Here is a 14,718-nt window from a genome sequence, read left to right on the forward strand (position 1 = left end):
ACTGCTCCACTACATCTTAGAATGCAAAATAATAGTAATAATAATAAATAAATATATTAAAATTTTAAAATATAATAAAAGTCTTTATCTTTTAGTGATACGTATTGACATATTTAGAGATGAAATGTCATCCTGGTGCAGGGAGGGGAGAAATAGAAGGGGCATAGATGAAACAAGACTGGTAATAAATTGATAATTATTGAGATTGGCTGCTGGATACATGGGAGTTGATTACACTTATTACCTCTTTTGCAAATTCTTTAAATTTCCCATCATAAAAAATTTTTAAAACAACAAAAAGAACTATACTGGTGCTTAATCACACTTTTACTTTTCAAAACGTGCTATCAAATTATAAGTTATTGTTTTAAAGCAGGAATTTAATTTTGAGATACAGAGATTTTTAGAGTCTGCTCTTTAATTTGGCAAGGTAGGCACAATCACCTAAATTACTGGTTCTCAAACTGTAGTGCACATTAGAATCACCTGGCGAAATTATTAAAATAGATTGCTGGGTCCTATCTCCAGAGGTTCTGATTCAGTAGCTTTGGGATGGAACCTGAGAATTTGCAATTCTAACAAGTTTCCAGGTGATATTGATGCTACTAGTCCAGGATCCATATTGAGAATTGATCTAAAGGTCTGGTTGCTACTAGACTGCCAGAAACCTATAGATATTCAATAAATATAGTGAGTAGGTAAAATATTAGATAATAAATTAATGTCTTCTCACAGATTTTGAGTTTCAAATCAGACTCATCTAAAGTTTGATACTTCAAAAAACAGAACTTTCCCATTAATGAATGAGGGAACTGGGTTCCCTATTTAATATTCAGTAGATTAATTTTTTAAAGTTAAACATATAAGACAGAAAACAGATCAGTGGTTTTCTGGGGATGAGGATGGAGGGAAAGAAGATTGCAAAAGGGCTCAAGAAAATTTTGAGGGAAATGTATCATACTGATTGTAGTGATGACGTCAAGGATATATTCATATCAAAATTTATCAGATTGTACACTTTAAATATGTAGAGTTTATTGTGTTTAAATTACAACAATAATGTCATAAGAAATGTTAAACATATAAAAAGTATGTGGTTTTACATTTTTACTAAGGATTCAACTAAGCAGACAGAAATGTTTCAATAAATGTGAGCTATGGAGTTTTCTTTATAAAACTACGGAAGCTGGATATCTTATTAAGAAAATAATACACTGAGGTTCTGAGGCAATCCACAGATCTGGGAGTTTCCCATTCCTATAGTGGGCAGGTCTCCTACAATTACTCCTACTTCTTCCCCTTGAATGTAAAGATGGGGAAAAATTTATTCTAGGTGCACTTGTACCTTCAAGTCTCTTTAAAATGATCCAACTTCTAATATGAAAACATTAAGAGTTCATGCCCAGTCATCCCTCCTTCTATATCCTCTCTGTAAGGTTCTTCTTCCTCATATGCAGAACACTTCAAAGAAAAGTGGCATAGCAAAGTGTACATACAAGTTTCCCCATCTATGAACTGAGGATAAAACTAACCACCACATAGCATTGTTATATTGATTAAGTAAAAAATTCTAAGTGCCTGGCATTGCCTTAGAAGGAGCTCAGTAAATAGTTCCTTCCTGCTCAACCTTGTTTTTTGGGGTTTTTTTGGTGGGTGGAGAAAATAATGAAAATAACTACATGTGTTTTCTGGAGAATTATTTGGTGTTTCACATTAAGACTTTACATTACAAGATTGAACAGTTCAAAACTATCAAAAACTGTCATCAAATCATAAAGTTGTAGAGATTGACTTTTTTTTTTTTTTAAGAAACTCATTTCTGAGCACAGCTTGTCCTCTGAAGAGTTTGATGACACTGCTCTATTTTGGTAATGATTATCACACTTTACTCTAGCATGTGCTAATGAATTAAATGCCTCACATTGAATCAGAAAAGGACAGGCAGGCTATTACTGCATATGCTAACAATACACAGTCCCCAAACAAAAAAGTTCCTTTGATGCCTTGAAAATTCTGTGTCCTGGAGCTTTCAAATGGTGACACAATTTTCCTACACTTAGAAACAGCAATCAAAGGCAGAGATACATAAATACATAGTTTCTGACCTATTCTATTGTTTTGGGCTATATTGGAAAATTTGCCCCCATTATTAAAAGATTCTGGCCAAACTTGGAAGAAAACAAGAGAATGAATCCCTGGGGCTAAAAAAGGAGGGGGAATGTGGCCAGTAGTTGAAACTCTTTCTCTGCCTAGTTATTAGTCTAATAGTAGAATTACTCCAGAGTGCTCCTTTTCAGAATATATTAAATTCAGTGTATTGAAATTTTTTCATTAAACTTAGTTTCTTTACCAATTGACTGAAAAAATTCCAAATCAGAGTTCATTGTGGCTATAGCCTATAATCATTTACATAGCAAATATAAATTATTAACTTACCTGGACAATTACTTCTATGTTATGTGCCCCATTACTGTAGTTTCTGGGGTTCCACTTCAGTATGAAAATAGGACCAGATAAATGAATAGCTTGCCCTAAATGAACTCCATCAATCTTAACTGCGACAGAAGTAATGGAGGATAAGGAAAAGGCCAAGACTCTAAAATGAGAGCATATATAAAATGCATGGTTTTAGGTATGTATCTTTAATAAAGGAGAATAACTCCATTGTAACCTGAAAATAAAGACGTATAGGCAGAACCATTATATTGTATAACTGTAGGGACCACTACTCATATGATCTGGTGTCTTTAGGAATGGTGGTTTTTGGACTTGTACAATTCAGCAAATCAGAACTGGTGAGAAATCAGGAACTATTCTTTTACTTTTTAAAAAGGAAAATCAATTTACTTTTAACAAATCCAGCTAGGGTAGATAAAAACTTCTTTCTGAAAAAAATCCTGAAGTCCTGGCTTTTCTCTTAGGAAGAGAATATAGGGTAAATGTCTAGATGTCTTACTCTGTTAATCTAATGTCAAGCATACCATCTACTCATTTAGTTCCAAATGTATCTTCCTGGAAAAAGCAAGGTCACAATTAAGGAAGGGCTATCAGACACTTTCAAAGATATCCAGCTAATCCTGATATCTAGCTCCCATCAAAAAATCTGACAGAGACATGTGTTCCACTCCATCAGTGATTAAAAATAAATGTACTCATCTTCTCACCATTTCTTTTAGATTAATTAGTAAATACCATTTAAAGTATAATAATGATGAGTGCTGTGCATTTGGCACTCTTGCTTAAATTAATATGTTTTCTAAAATAACTGCGTATATCCAAAAAGAAGTGAAAGCAAGGACACAAACAGAAATTTTATACCCATATTCATAGAAGCATTATTCAGTACAGTTTGAATATCCCTTATCCAAAATGCTTGGGACCAGAAGTGTTTTGAATTTCAGATTTTTTCAGATTTTGGAATATTTGCATATACATAATGAGATATCTTGTGGATAGGATCCAAGTCTAAACATGAAATTCATTTGTGTTTCACCTACACCTACACATTCAGGGGTGAAGGTAATTTTATATAATATTTACAATAATTTTGTGCGTGAAAGAAAAGGTTATGTACTTTGAACCATAAGAAAACAAAGATGTCACTATTTCAGCCACTCATGTGGATAATCTGTGGTGGTTTGGCATCACCATCATTCCTGATTCCGAATTTACATGTTACTGATAAGCAATCATTTTCCTATACTTATTCACACATACATATTTAATAGTAAAAAAATTGACATAACCACTAATAGTGTGAAAAAATAATGTGTCAGGTCTATAATTTCCCACTTATGGCATCATGTCAGCACTCAAGAAGTTTCAGATTTTGGAGCATTTCAGGTTTTAAATTTTGGGGTTAGGGATATTCAACCTATACAGCCAAAAGGTGGAAGTAACACAAGTGTCCATCAACAGATGGATGGATAAATAAAATGTGGTGTGTAAATACAACGGAATATTATTCAGCTTTTAAAAAGGAAAGAAATTTGGACATATGCTACAACATGGATAAACCTTGAGGACATTATGTTAAGTGAAACAGGCCAGCCAGAAAAGGACAAGTTATGATTCCACATATTATGATCTACCTAGTGTAGTCAAATTCACAGCAACAGAAAGTAGAATGGTGGTTGCCAGGGGCTGGGGAAAGTGGGGAATGGGGAGTTACTGTTTAATGGGTACAGAATTTCAGTTTTAGAAGATGAAAAGTTCTGGAGATGGACAGTGGTGATAGTTGCACAACAATGTGAATTTAATGCCACTGAACTGTACACTTAAAATGGTTAAAATGGTACATTTTATCACAATTTAAAACAATAGTGATTTTAGCTCTAAAAAGAAAAAATTGGGCAGTCTTTACCAACAGTCATAAAAGAATTCAAACTCTTTCACCTAGAATCCCTTTCAAAAGTTATTCAATTGAAGGAAGAATCTATATGACCAGATGTTCATCCCCAAACAAACAAAAAACCTAAAAGTTCACTATTAAGATAGCAAAATGGTTAAATTGTGGTACATTTTCTGTGTTGAAAGATTCAAACTCTTTCACCTAGAATCCCTTTCAAAAGTTATTCAATTGAAGGAAGAATCTATATGTACCAGATGTTCATCCCCAAACAAACAAAAAACCTAAAAGTTCACTATTAAGATAGCAAAATGGTTAAATTGTGGTACATTTTCTGTGTGGAAAGAAAAAAAATAGGAATTAGAATAGACTGTGCCCTATGATTGTAACTATGTAAAAAACATACCTAAAAGAAACTGCCTGAGAAGGAACACTCAGAAATGTTAATAATAGTTCTATTGGAGGTGGGGGAAAAAAACACATTTATAATCCCATCATCCTGTTTTCCAAAGGCTGTTATGGTGTATTACTTTTCAAAATAAATTAAAAAGAGTATATTAAAAAGAGTGCCCTTACATTTGAGAAACAATACATGTCACTTTGCAAAAAGAATGTTACTGTCCATTAAGGTTCTATTAATCTACATCGTCAAATTCACATGCCAAATGAATTTTCAATTCCACATGGATTATATAGCGTTTGCTTTTTTGGAAGGCTATGTAGCAAATTTTAAAAAAACATTTCTTATTTATAATGTAAACTTTTAAAAGTAGGATACAAAGAGATATGTATACTATGATTATAGCAATGTAAAAACATGCAAATAAAAAGTCTGGAACAAAAATAACAATGGTAGAATTATGGGTGTCTTCCTTATAAAACCATGGTCACAGGTTTGGATCCTCATATTGGCCAGCCACCAAAAAAAAAAAAAAAAATTATGGGTTTCGGGATGATTTTAAATATTTCATCAACTTAAAAAAATTACACATTTTTTAACTGAATGGAAACGAAATAGTAATAAAAATAGTTATCTTTACATAATGTTTACACAGAAAACTAAAGTGGGGCATCTCATAGCTTTCATATGGGAATGAAATCACGATTTATTCTCCATCAATATCAAACTGAAAGTAAATTCTGGAAAATTGCTACATACCTGATGTGTGTTGAATGAAGGAGTCTTTCTAGTGGTTCATGTTTAGCACAACTATAAAGGAGTGATTTAGGATTGGTTATAAGAACCACAGGCCACTTGCCAAAGATCAAATCCGCAAAGCTAAAGAGGTCATGATCAAAAGCAAAGATCCGGTACCTAGAGACCAGATGACAATATGGTAATTTAGTCACTTTATGTTTTTAGAGGGCATGAAGGTAATATACAGAATAAATGTAAAAATACAAAACTAGGACTTTTTTTTTTCCTTTCTTAATTTTATTTTGTCGATATACAATGAGGTTGATTATTGTGGCCCATTACCGAAACCCCCCTCCCTCCTCCCTCTCCCCCCTCAAAACTAGGACTTTTTTACATGATGTATTTGAACACAGGGTAAATAATATTGTTTCTCTTTCTTCCTTTGCCCCTATCACTTTATCCTTCACATTTGTTACATCAACTGGGCTTTGATTAAGGCAATCAACCAAGCCTGGTACATAGCATGCACTCTTTAATTTTTAAATAAATACTTGTTCAATTAACTCTATACTTTAAGACTATTTTGAACATAAGACATTCATCATAAGCCTAATGCCTGACATTCTTCATCCTAACAACAATTAAAATAGTTGTAAATACAATTAGAAACCTTTCATACTTCTTCTGAAACTTTATTTCTATAATTTCAAAGAAATTAAAGTTAAATTGTTTTGATTTTCCAAAGGCAATGAAAGTATAAAATATTTATTAAAGAGTAACCAAAGCTGTATATCTTCTAACTTTTATAACTGAGAAAAGAAATTAACTATGGCAGAAACAACAGTGCTCACCAAATACTCAATGTGATCCCTTGCATTCCCCAGCCTCCCTGGTACTAGGTTGAGACCATGTGATTAGTTCTGGCCAATGGGCTATGAATGGAAGTGACATGTATCACACTTCTGGTCCAAAGTACCTCACAGTGGGTGTCAGTGCTCTGTGCTTTCTTGCCTGCCCTGGAACTGACATGTTGAAATAGTGGCAATGTAAGATGGAGGAAGTCTGAATCCCTTAGTCATCCCACGGAGGAGTGTTGCCCTGACTCATAGCGGATTTATATGAATGAAAAATAAATGTTTGTTGTGTTAAGCCACCAATATTTCTGGATTTATTTGCATCCACAACAAGGCCTAGACTAATATTACCAATATACTAAATGTTTTAAAAAATTATTTGATAGTAACTAATACAGTTTAAATGTTTATAAGGACAGGTAAAGGTTAGGGCCTTTGAATAAACTCTAGGTAAAGCCCCAGAGTTGGAACAAAGGAAAGGCACTGAGAAACAAAAGAAAATAAATGGTTTCATAATTAACATGACAACTTATAACATTCAAAAGAAATAAAGAAACTGATCAAGGATTAGGAAGGCTATCTGACAAAAGGCGATCACAGCGCAGCCTACAACCTCAGGCATGAATAGACAGGTTTTAGCTAAAGTAACTATAGTTGCTTTGTATAGTTGCTCTTTATACTTGTAGTAATTACAGGCTTCAAGTATAACGCTTATATAGTTTCTAGAAAAGCCAACCAAAATAAGGAAGTACCTTCCAAGATGTAAAGCTGCTTTTTAATATTGGTTAAAAATAGAAAGATAACATATTCAGCTCAGCAAATATTTGTTGTGTACCTAATATCCTTAGAGCACTGGGTTTGAGTAAATTAAATAACTGTAATAGTTAAACAATGAGATGATATTCTTCTATACTTAAACTATTTCACTTAAATATTTCTAAAAAAAAAAAGAAAAAATATATATTTAACTATACTATAGGCTTTTGATAAATAAGTTGTTTTCTGCTAAAGAGACTTTAACCTTAATAGAACAAACTATCATCTACTTAAGGAACTTAAATCACTAACATCTTCTAGAAATAACTAGAATGGAAGAAATAAAAATATTGGGGAAAAATGACACTTCTAGCATTTTTCAAAGTGTGGTACATAGACCACGTGGTGGGCTTTTTTAAAATGTAGTTTCTGGGCCGGCCCGGTGGTGCACTCGGTAGAGTGCGGCACTTGGGAGCGCGGCGGCGCTCCCGCAGAGGGTTCGGATCCCATATAGAGACCGGTCCGCTCACTGGTTGAGCATGGTGCGGGTGCGACACCCGAGGGTTGCGATCCCGTTGCCGGTCGCGGTACGGGCACGACACTGAGGGTTGCGATCCCGTTACCGGTCACGAAAAAAGACAAAAATAAATAAATAAATAAATAAATAAAATAAAATGTAGTTTCTTGTGCCCTAATCCAGACCAACACAATCAAAATCTCTAGAGACAGGGCCTGGAAATTTTTATTTTTCTGAATAAGCTTCTCCATAATCTTTGTTCACACCAGTTTGAGACTATTTCCTAATGAGTGTGTGTTGAAAATCCAGCACAGCATAGTGATGGTACATCACTGCTACAACAAGTTTTTTGCAAAATGACAAAGACTGCCAGATATACATATTACTTTAAAATGATTGAAATCACGGGGCTAGCCTTTTAGCTCAGTTGGTTAGAGCAGAGAGTTGTAACACCAAGGTCAAGAGTTTGGATCCCCTTACTGGCCAGCCACCAAAAAATATATACATAAATAAAAAACAAAAATAAAAACAGAAATTTCACATGTTTTCCTTAACTGGGATCACCCATGCTATCAATAAGAAAACTATCATTGCTTTAGCAAAACTGATGTGTGTAAGTTTTATTTTGTTGGGTAGTTCTCTTACCTTCTATTATCCTTCCAGTCTCCCACCTCAAGTTCCAAAGTGCCCTGGAAGTGACGAGTGTGCAAAACAGGCATCAGTCCACCAAGGGTATGGAGGTGCCCACACAAATAAGCTATAGCCGAACTAACCGATGAAAAATAAAAGAAATAAATGAACAAAGATAACTTATGCTGCCAAACTAATAAAAATATCTCTTCAGAAAAGCATGATAGGTACAGCAACATAAAAGAACTAAAAACAATTAATTTTGGTTTTGGAAGGCTGTCTCACCTCATTATTGACCGGATTCCTGGTGATGGAGAAAGGGTAGTAGATGTTGTAAAATGTCCAAACCAAATTGTATGATTGCTCCGACTACTTTCCTCGGCCAGTAATAACAGCTCCTCCATCCGTTTCTGAAATGGGAGAAAAATGAAAGGACCTTTAATTAGGGTTCAAGCTGAAATCTAATGTCAACAGATTTTAAAAAAACCCTGAGGTTTAATAATAATAATTATATTGTAGTGCTTAACTCTACTAGTTAATGACCTGTAAAGACCTCTGTAGTTTCAAACTGTCTTCACATACATTATAATTGATCCTAAAAATAACTCTGTAATAAGTAGAATAGGTATTATCCCCATTTGATAGATAAGGAAACTAAGAAATAAAGAAGATGCCACTAATGTTTTGAGCTTTGCATACCACATTGCAATTAATAGAGAGGACACTGAAACTAAGCTTCTGAAATTACATGTACATATGACCACAAAGAGACTTGTACTTAAATGTTCATAACAGCTCTACTGATAATAGCCCCAAACTAGAAACCATCAGTAAATTGTGGTATATCCATACAATGGAATACTACTCAGCAGTAGGAAAGAAAGAACTACTGATACACACAACCATATAGATGAATATGAGAAACATTATACGGAGCAAAAGAAGCCAGCCCCAAGAGTAGATACTATATGATTTCATTTACAGAAAATGTTAGAACAAACAAAACTAATCTATACTGATAGAAAAACAATCAGTGGTTCCCTGGGGGGTAAAGACAGACTGTACAAGGAAACTTTCTAGGGTGAGAGAAATGTTCTATGTTTTGATTGTGGTGCTGGTTATATCAGTATATTTGTCAAAACACTTAAAATGAATGTATTTTATTATATGTAAACCATACCTCATAAAGTTGATTTCAAAAAATAACTTGAACATATGTAAGTATGCATTAATATTATCTGTAAAGTGCTTATAGCAACAAATTTCTGGGTCCTACCCTCAGGGTTTCTAATTTGGTAAGTCTAGAGTAAGCCAGGGAATCCACATTTTATAACACTCCAGTTAATTTTTATGCACATAGTCCTTGAATTATACCTTAAAAAACACTATTCTAAGAAATAAGATTTAAAATAAAGTTGATCAACTCTGACTAAAGACACTTGATAGATAGGAAACAAAATATAACCTAATTAAATACGATGCCTAAAATAACACAATGCATTTGACAATATTCTGTTCATTTGATTTCAAGATCTTTCGAACCCTCTTATAACTCTGAACCTCTTAATTCTAACCTAGCAAATTCTGCTCTTTATTATAGTTACTTTTGTTCTGTTCTTATACCCCACCACTAGATTATAACACTCTAAGAGACCAATGACTTTATCTTATCACCTTTGTATTCTTACATATGGGCACATATGTCTTTGCTTAGGGGCATGTACTCATTCAATAATGAGTTGGCATTTGTTATACCAAAAAATGAGAGGTTCTCAGATGTGACCCTCCAGGCTGTTTCAAGCCAGCAATAGTTTTTACTTAGGCTTGCCAAAAATACTTTAAAAGAAATTTATCTACTTCAGTAGTTGTCCTTCTCTTAACTAAAAAAATAGAGACCACTAGTTAGAATTGGCAATTGTGGGGATTTAGGAATATACTATATAATACACAAAGCTGTAGGCCCTGCACCTTACAAAGTGCATCCTGCACTTGGTAAATATTTAATAAATGTTTACTGAATAAATATAAAATGTGAGGTACTTCTTTCCCAGATTTTGAAGCGAGAACAGGCATAGCAATAACAGTGTTGAAGTAGCTAGTAAGTTCTAGCCATACCTGTAACCATAGTAAAATTTTTCTTGAGCATTTCTAGATAAGAACTCATTTACCTAGGATAACTTTAAGTGATCCACATGTATCTGAGAAAAACTAAAATAGGTAAGCTACAAGGGGAAGTGAGATTTTTACTGTACCTTATCTAAAATTCCAAAGAAATTATAGGGTCTCTTAGGCCCTGGAGTTTTGGTAGCATCCACAGAGATGAAAGAATAGTTGCCAAAGGGAGTACTGTGGACATAATGGAAAGAGCCATCTCTACGTACAGCAGAGTATTTCCTAAAAAATACAAGAGAGAAAAGTTTTAGTGCAATCATAAAGACAGAATGAATTTGAACTCCTTCCCTGATATCACACTAGATTTTTGCCTCCCTTTGAAAAGATTTACTGATCTGACAGAAAAATACACCAAAGTGGATTCACAATGGATAAATTAATTTTTAAAAATTTCAAAGCTTTTTTTCCCATTGTCTCCAAACTCATGCAAACTAATGCATCAATAACCAAACACAGGACCACGAATAAAGCAGGGAAATAAGAAGATTATTTTAGGCAGTCCACTAAACATTAAAAAATAAATAAATAAATCAGAATCCACTGAAATGGTACTTACCAATCATTAAAAAATTTAGTGAGGGACTACTAAGTATCTAGCAGATTTCTTGGTGCAGTGAGATACAAAAAGTGTTCACTTCTTGAAACAGGACCATAGAGGCTTAATTCACAAGTAAGACTTGCAAAGACTTGCAAAGGTCTAGGTCTGTAAGTCTTTCTCAGTTCCTAAAAATATATAGATAGCATATACATGGTCCACATGCAGTAATGAAAGTCCATCACAAGTTTAAGTGTCAACAGTGTTCAGCTGTCCACAAAATTGGATGGTGAAGAGCAGGGAGAAAATATGGGTAACATAGTACAAAGTAGGCACTCATTAAGTATTTGCTGAATAAATGAGAAGGAAAGTATAGATTATGTTGGGGGCACACCTATATTATTCAAATGTCAGAAAGGAAGATCCTTAAATTGACTTCCAATCAAGATGGTGGAATATAGGGCCGGCCCGTGGCTCACTCGGGAGAGTGCGGTGCTGATAACACCAAGGCCCCGGGTTCGGATCCTATATAGGGATGGCCGGTTCGCTCACTGGCTGAGCGTGGTGCTGACAACACCAAGTCAAGGGTTAAGATCCCCTTACCGGTCATCTTTAAAAAAAAAAAAAAGATGGTGGAATAGACATTACCCACTATCACCCTCTCCCACAGTCAACCAATTTACAACTATTAAAAAGCAACAACTGCCAAGCTGGGGCTGCTAGAGCTCAGGGGAAGAGGAGGAGAGACCTGTACAGTTCATGAAGGTGGAAGAGACCATGATGAGAGAAAGAAAAGACCACTCCAACTATTTCAAGCCCTGACCACTTCAAGGCTGGCCCTGATGAACACATGGAGCATAAGCTGGCAAAATCCACTGCTGTGCCCTTTGTTTGAAGTTGCTTGCAGGCTGCAGGGGAGAAGAGGGCCTTGGTGGACCCCAGGCCAGCAAGACCACTAACAGAGTTCCTGTGGACCCACATAGGAGTAAGGAGCCACAGACAAAAAAGGAGCCACTCGGAGGCCACTGAGTCACTGCAAGGGACTGGCACGTGGCCCATCCCATGGGAAGTGTTTGGAGTGCAGCGGGTTGGGGAGATGGGCCCACTGGGGCACAGCATTGACAGCTGATCTGCCCTCCTATCAGCACAGGACTACTCAGTGGAAACTGGTCAGGAATATAGATCCGCAGCAGGTGCAGTTTGTTGAAAAGACTCAGGCCCAGACCAGAGTTTCCATACTACCCAGGTGTACTGGACCTCACAAGACCCAGAAGTGCTTACAAGGTCAACAATTAAAACCTGAGCTGCACAAAAAGCCTTCCCCAGGGCATCAGCAGCAAAGCAGCAATTTAGCTCAACCACAGGGCTCAAGTGCTGGTCCCCACAGAAATTTCCCCATTTCAGAAGTAAGCAAAGGACAACACATTAGTTCTAGTACAGAGTTTAAATGGTGGGGGTAGCTAATAATCCAACACAGAACTGAAAGAAAAGACCAAAAACCCACAGATCAGAGACAAAGTTCTGATATTAACCAGTAAAGGTCTAACATGACCAAAGAACACCTACAAAACCTAGAAGGACCAGAAGCCCCCCAGGCTGCCAGAAGTGCCCTGGGCACCCAAGCTTGGGTGTTGGGGGCCAAGGGCCTCAGCCACACACCCCCTCCCCACATCCAGCCCAACCACAACCACCCAGCTGACGCCAGAAGCACCCTGGACTCCCAAGCTGTGTTGGAGGGTGGGGTGCTGAGAGTCTCAGCCACACCCCTCCAACATCTGCATCCAACCCAGCAACAACCATCAGGCCACAGGTGGAAGCTCCTAGGGCTTCCCTGCCAGAATAAGAGGGTTGCCACAGGCAACCTTCCTCTTCCTTCCATCCTATGCCCCCTACTTTTCCCCACCCCCCTCCCCCCACTGCTCCACATCTTAAAATGTGAAATAAATAAATAAATAAATAAATAAATAAATAAATAAATAATAATAAAGAAATAAATATTTTTTTAAAAAAGGAACCCTCTTAGGGACTGCAAAAACAAACAAACAAAAAACCCCAAAAAACAAATGTAGGAAATAATAAGAAAAGTTGATATTATCTTAGTGGTCTAAGTGTCTTATATGATGTTTTACCTAAGAATATATATAAAAAAAAAATACAAATAAGCTTCTGAAACTCAATGTGCTAGCAAGGATGATGTATTAAAGCCATGACAGCCATAAAATACATTATAATCAAAGTAAATATGTTATCATAGACATTACAATTAATATTCAACAATTAGTCAAACCTAATTTAAACGAAGTCAATTAGTTCTATCGCCTCTCTTCCCGGTATTTTTAAAATTTCCATTTCAGGGGTTTTTTTTCACAGTAAAATTTTAATTTATATTTTTTCTTGCTTATTTTAAGTTATTCCTCAGGGTCTTATAATCTCACATATGTTATTTCCTTTCTTACATTTTTTGACACATTAAAATCTAACTGTCTAAAAATAAACCCAACTGTTTGAAAGCAGAAGTTAAAATATATAATGTTAATAACATTTTTTGAAGTCTGGATTTTGGCATTCTATGGGGCATTCTTAACATCAAGATCTAATTTTACGGTTTTTATTTCCTTCAGATTTTTATTTTCTTCTGTAATCTACACCTCTAGCAAAATGCCATTCATTAAATTCATATAAATTTATGTGGCTAGAAACAAAAATATAAAGGTAAGAAATTTTAAAGTGACTAATCATTTTACTTTCCCAATAACCACTCAGACCTCAAGTCCTGCTAATTCTTCTTTGAAAAGAATTCTTCTCTTAACTCCATTCCCACAGTCACCATCAAAGATGCAAACAGTTAATAGAATGTGAAAGATTTTCATCCCTGTCCTTCTCCTCTCTCATGTCAACAAAAGAAGACAACCTCCCCTCCCAAGTTACAGTTACTCTAACTACATAAATTCAGTTAGTTAGCCAATGTTTTTTGATCTATCATCCTCAAAATGACATCAATGTCCCCATATCTAATAACTTGATTCAGATAGGTATGTCTCCTATTCTTTCAGGCCCTTTCCATATCATGACTAGACTACTGCAGGGCCCTCCTATTTGATCCCCATAACTTCAATCTCTCCCTCTTTTTTCCTTCTTACCCCTATCTTTTTTCTTTTCTATTGTGAGACTGCCCTTTATAAAATACTATTTTCATTGTTACTTGTCTCCTTAAGAGCCTATATTGGATTATGAACTATTATATTGGATTATGAACTATTACCCATCACATCTAAATTTCTATGCTTATTAACACCGCCATAAATTGACCCTAAGCTACCTATCCAATGTCATATCAATCCTCAATATGGACTGGAGCAGCGGCGGCGGCGGCGGAGGTCCCTCCTCACCCGAACATCATGGCCCTCCAGACCCAAGCGCCCCAACATATCGAGCTGAGCTGGAGCCGACGGGCGGCGGCTGCACTCGGACCGGGAACTCCGTGCGCTGCCCCCAATTCTCCTCTGAGTCTGCCTGCTCTGTTCATTAGACTGCCCTGTGGAACAGAAGATACTCTGCTCATTTCATCTGATCTGTGGACTGTGAAACCCCCTGCCACAATGAACAAACATCAAAGAAAAGATACCAGAAATACGATAAATCAAGAAAGTACACCACCACCAAAAGACAATAAATCTCAAGCTTTAGATCCTATACAACAAGAACCATTGAAATGACTGACAAGGAATTTCGAGTGATAATTCTAAGGAAACTGAATGTGATACAAGA

The 14,718-nt window shown here is 35.8% G+C and overlaps 1 protein-coding gene across 1 annotated transcript in view; it reads right to left on the bottom strand.

The window, feature by feature from the left end:
- TMEM62 (transmembrane protein 62) overlaps window positions 1-14,718 on the bottom strand; it is a 53,369-nt gene that overhangs the window by 29,609 nt on the left and 9,042 nt on the right. Inside the window, exons 5-9 of the mRNA XM_008574024.1 lie at window positions 10,496-10,637; window positions 8,529-8,653; window positions 8,259-8,381; window positions 5,508-5,663; window positions 2,437-2,596 (exon numbers count right to left, since the gene is read on the bottom strand). Of these exons, the coding sequence (XP_008572246.1) occupies window positions 2,437-2,596; window positions 5,508-5,663; window positions 8,259-8,381; window positions 8,529-8,653; window positions 10,496-10,637 (706 nt within the window). The remainder of the gene's footprint in view (window positions 1-2,436; window positions 2,597-5,507; window positions 5,664-8,258; window positions 8,382-8,528; window positions 8,654-10,495; window positions 10,638-14,718) is intronic.

This window comes from Galeopterus variegatus, unplaced genomic scaffold, assembly GCF_000696425.1.
Source record: "Galeopterus variegatus unplaced genomic scaffold, G_variegatus-3.0.2 Scaffold984, whole genome shotgun sequence".
NCBI classification, from domain to species: domain Eukaryota; kingdom Metazoa; phylum Chordata; class Mammalia; order Dermoptera; family Cynocephalidae; genus Galeopterus; species Galeopterus variegatus.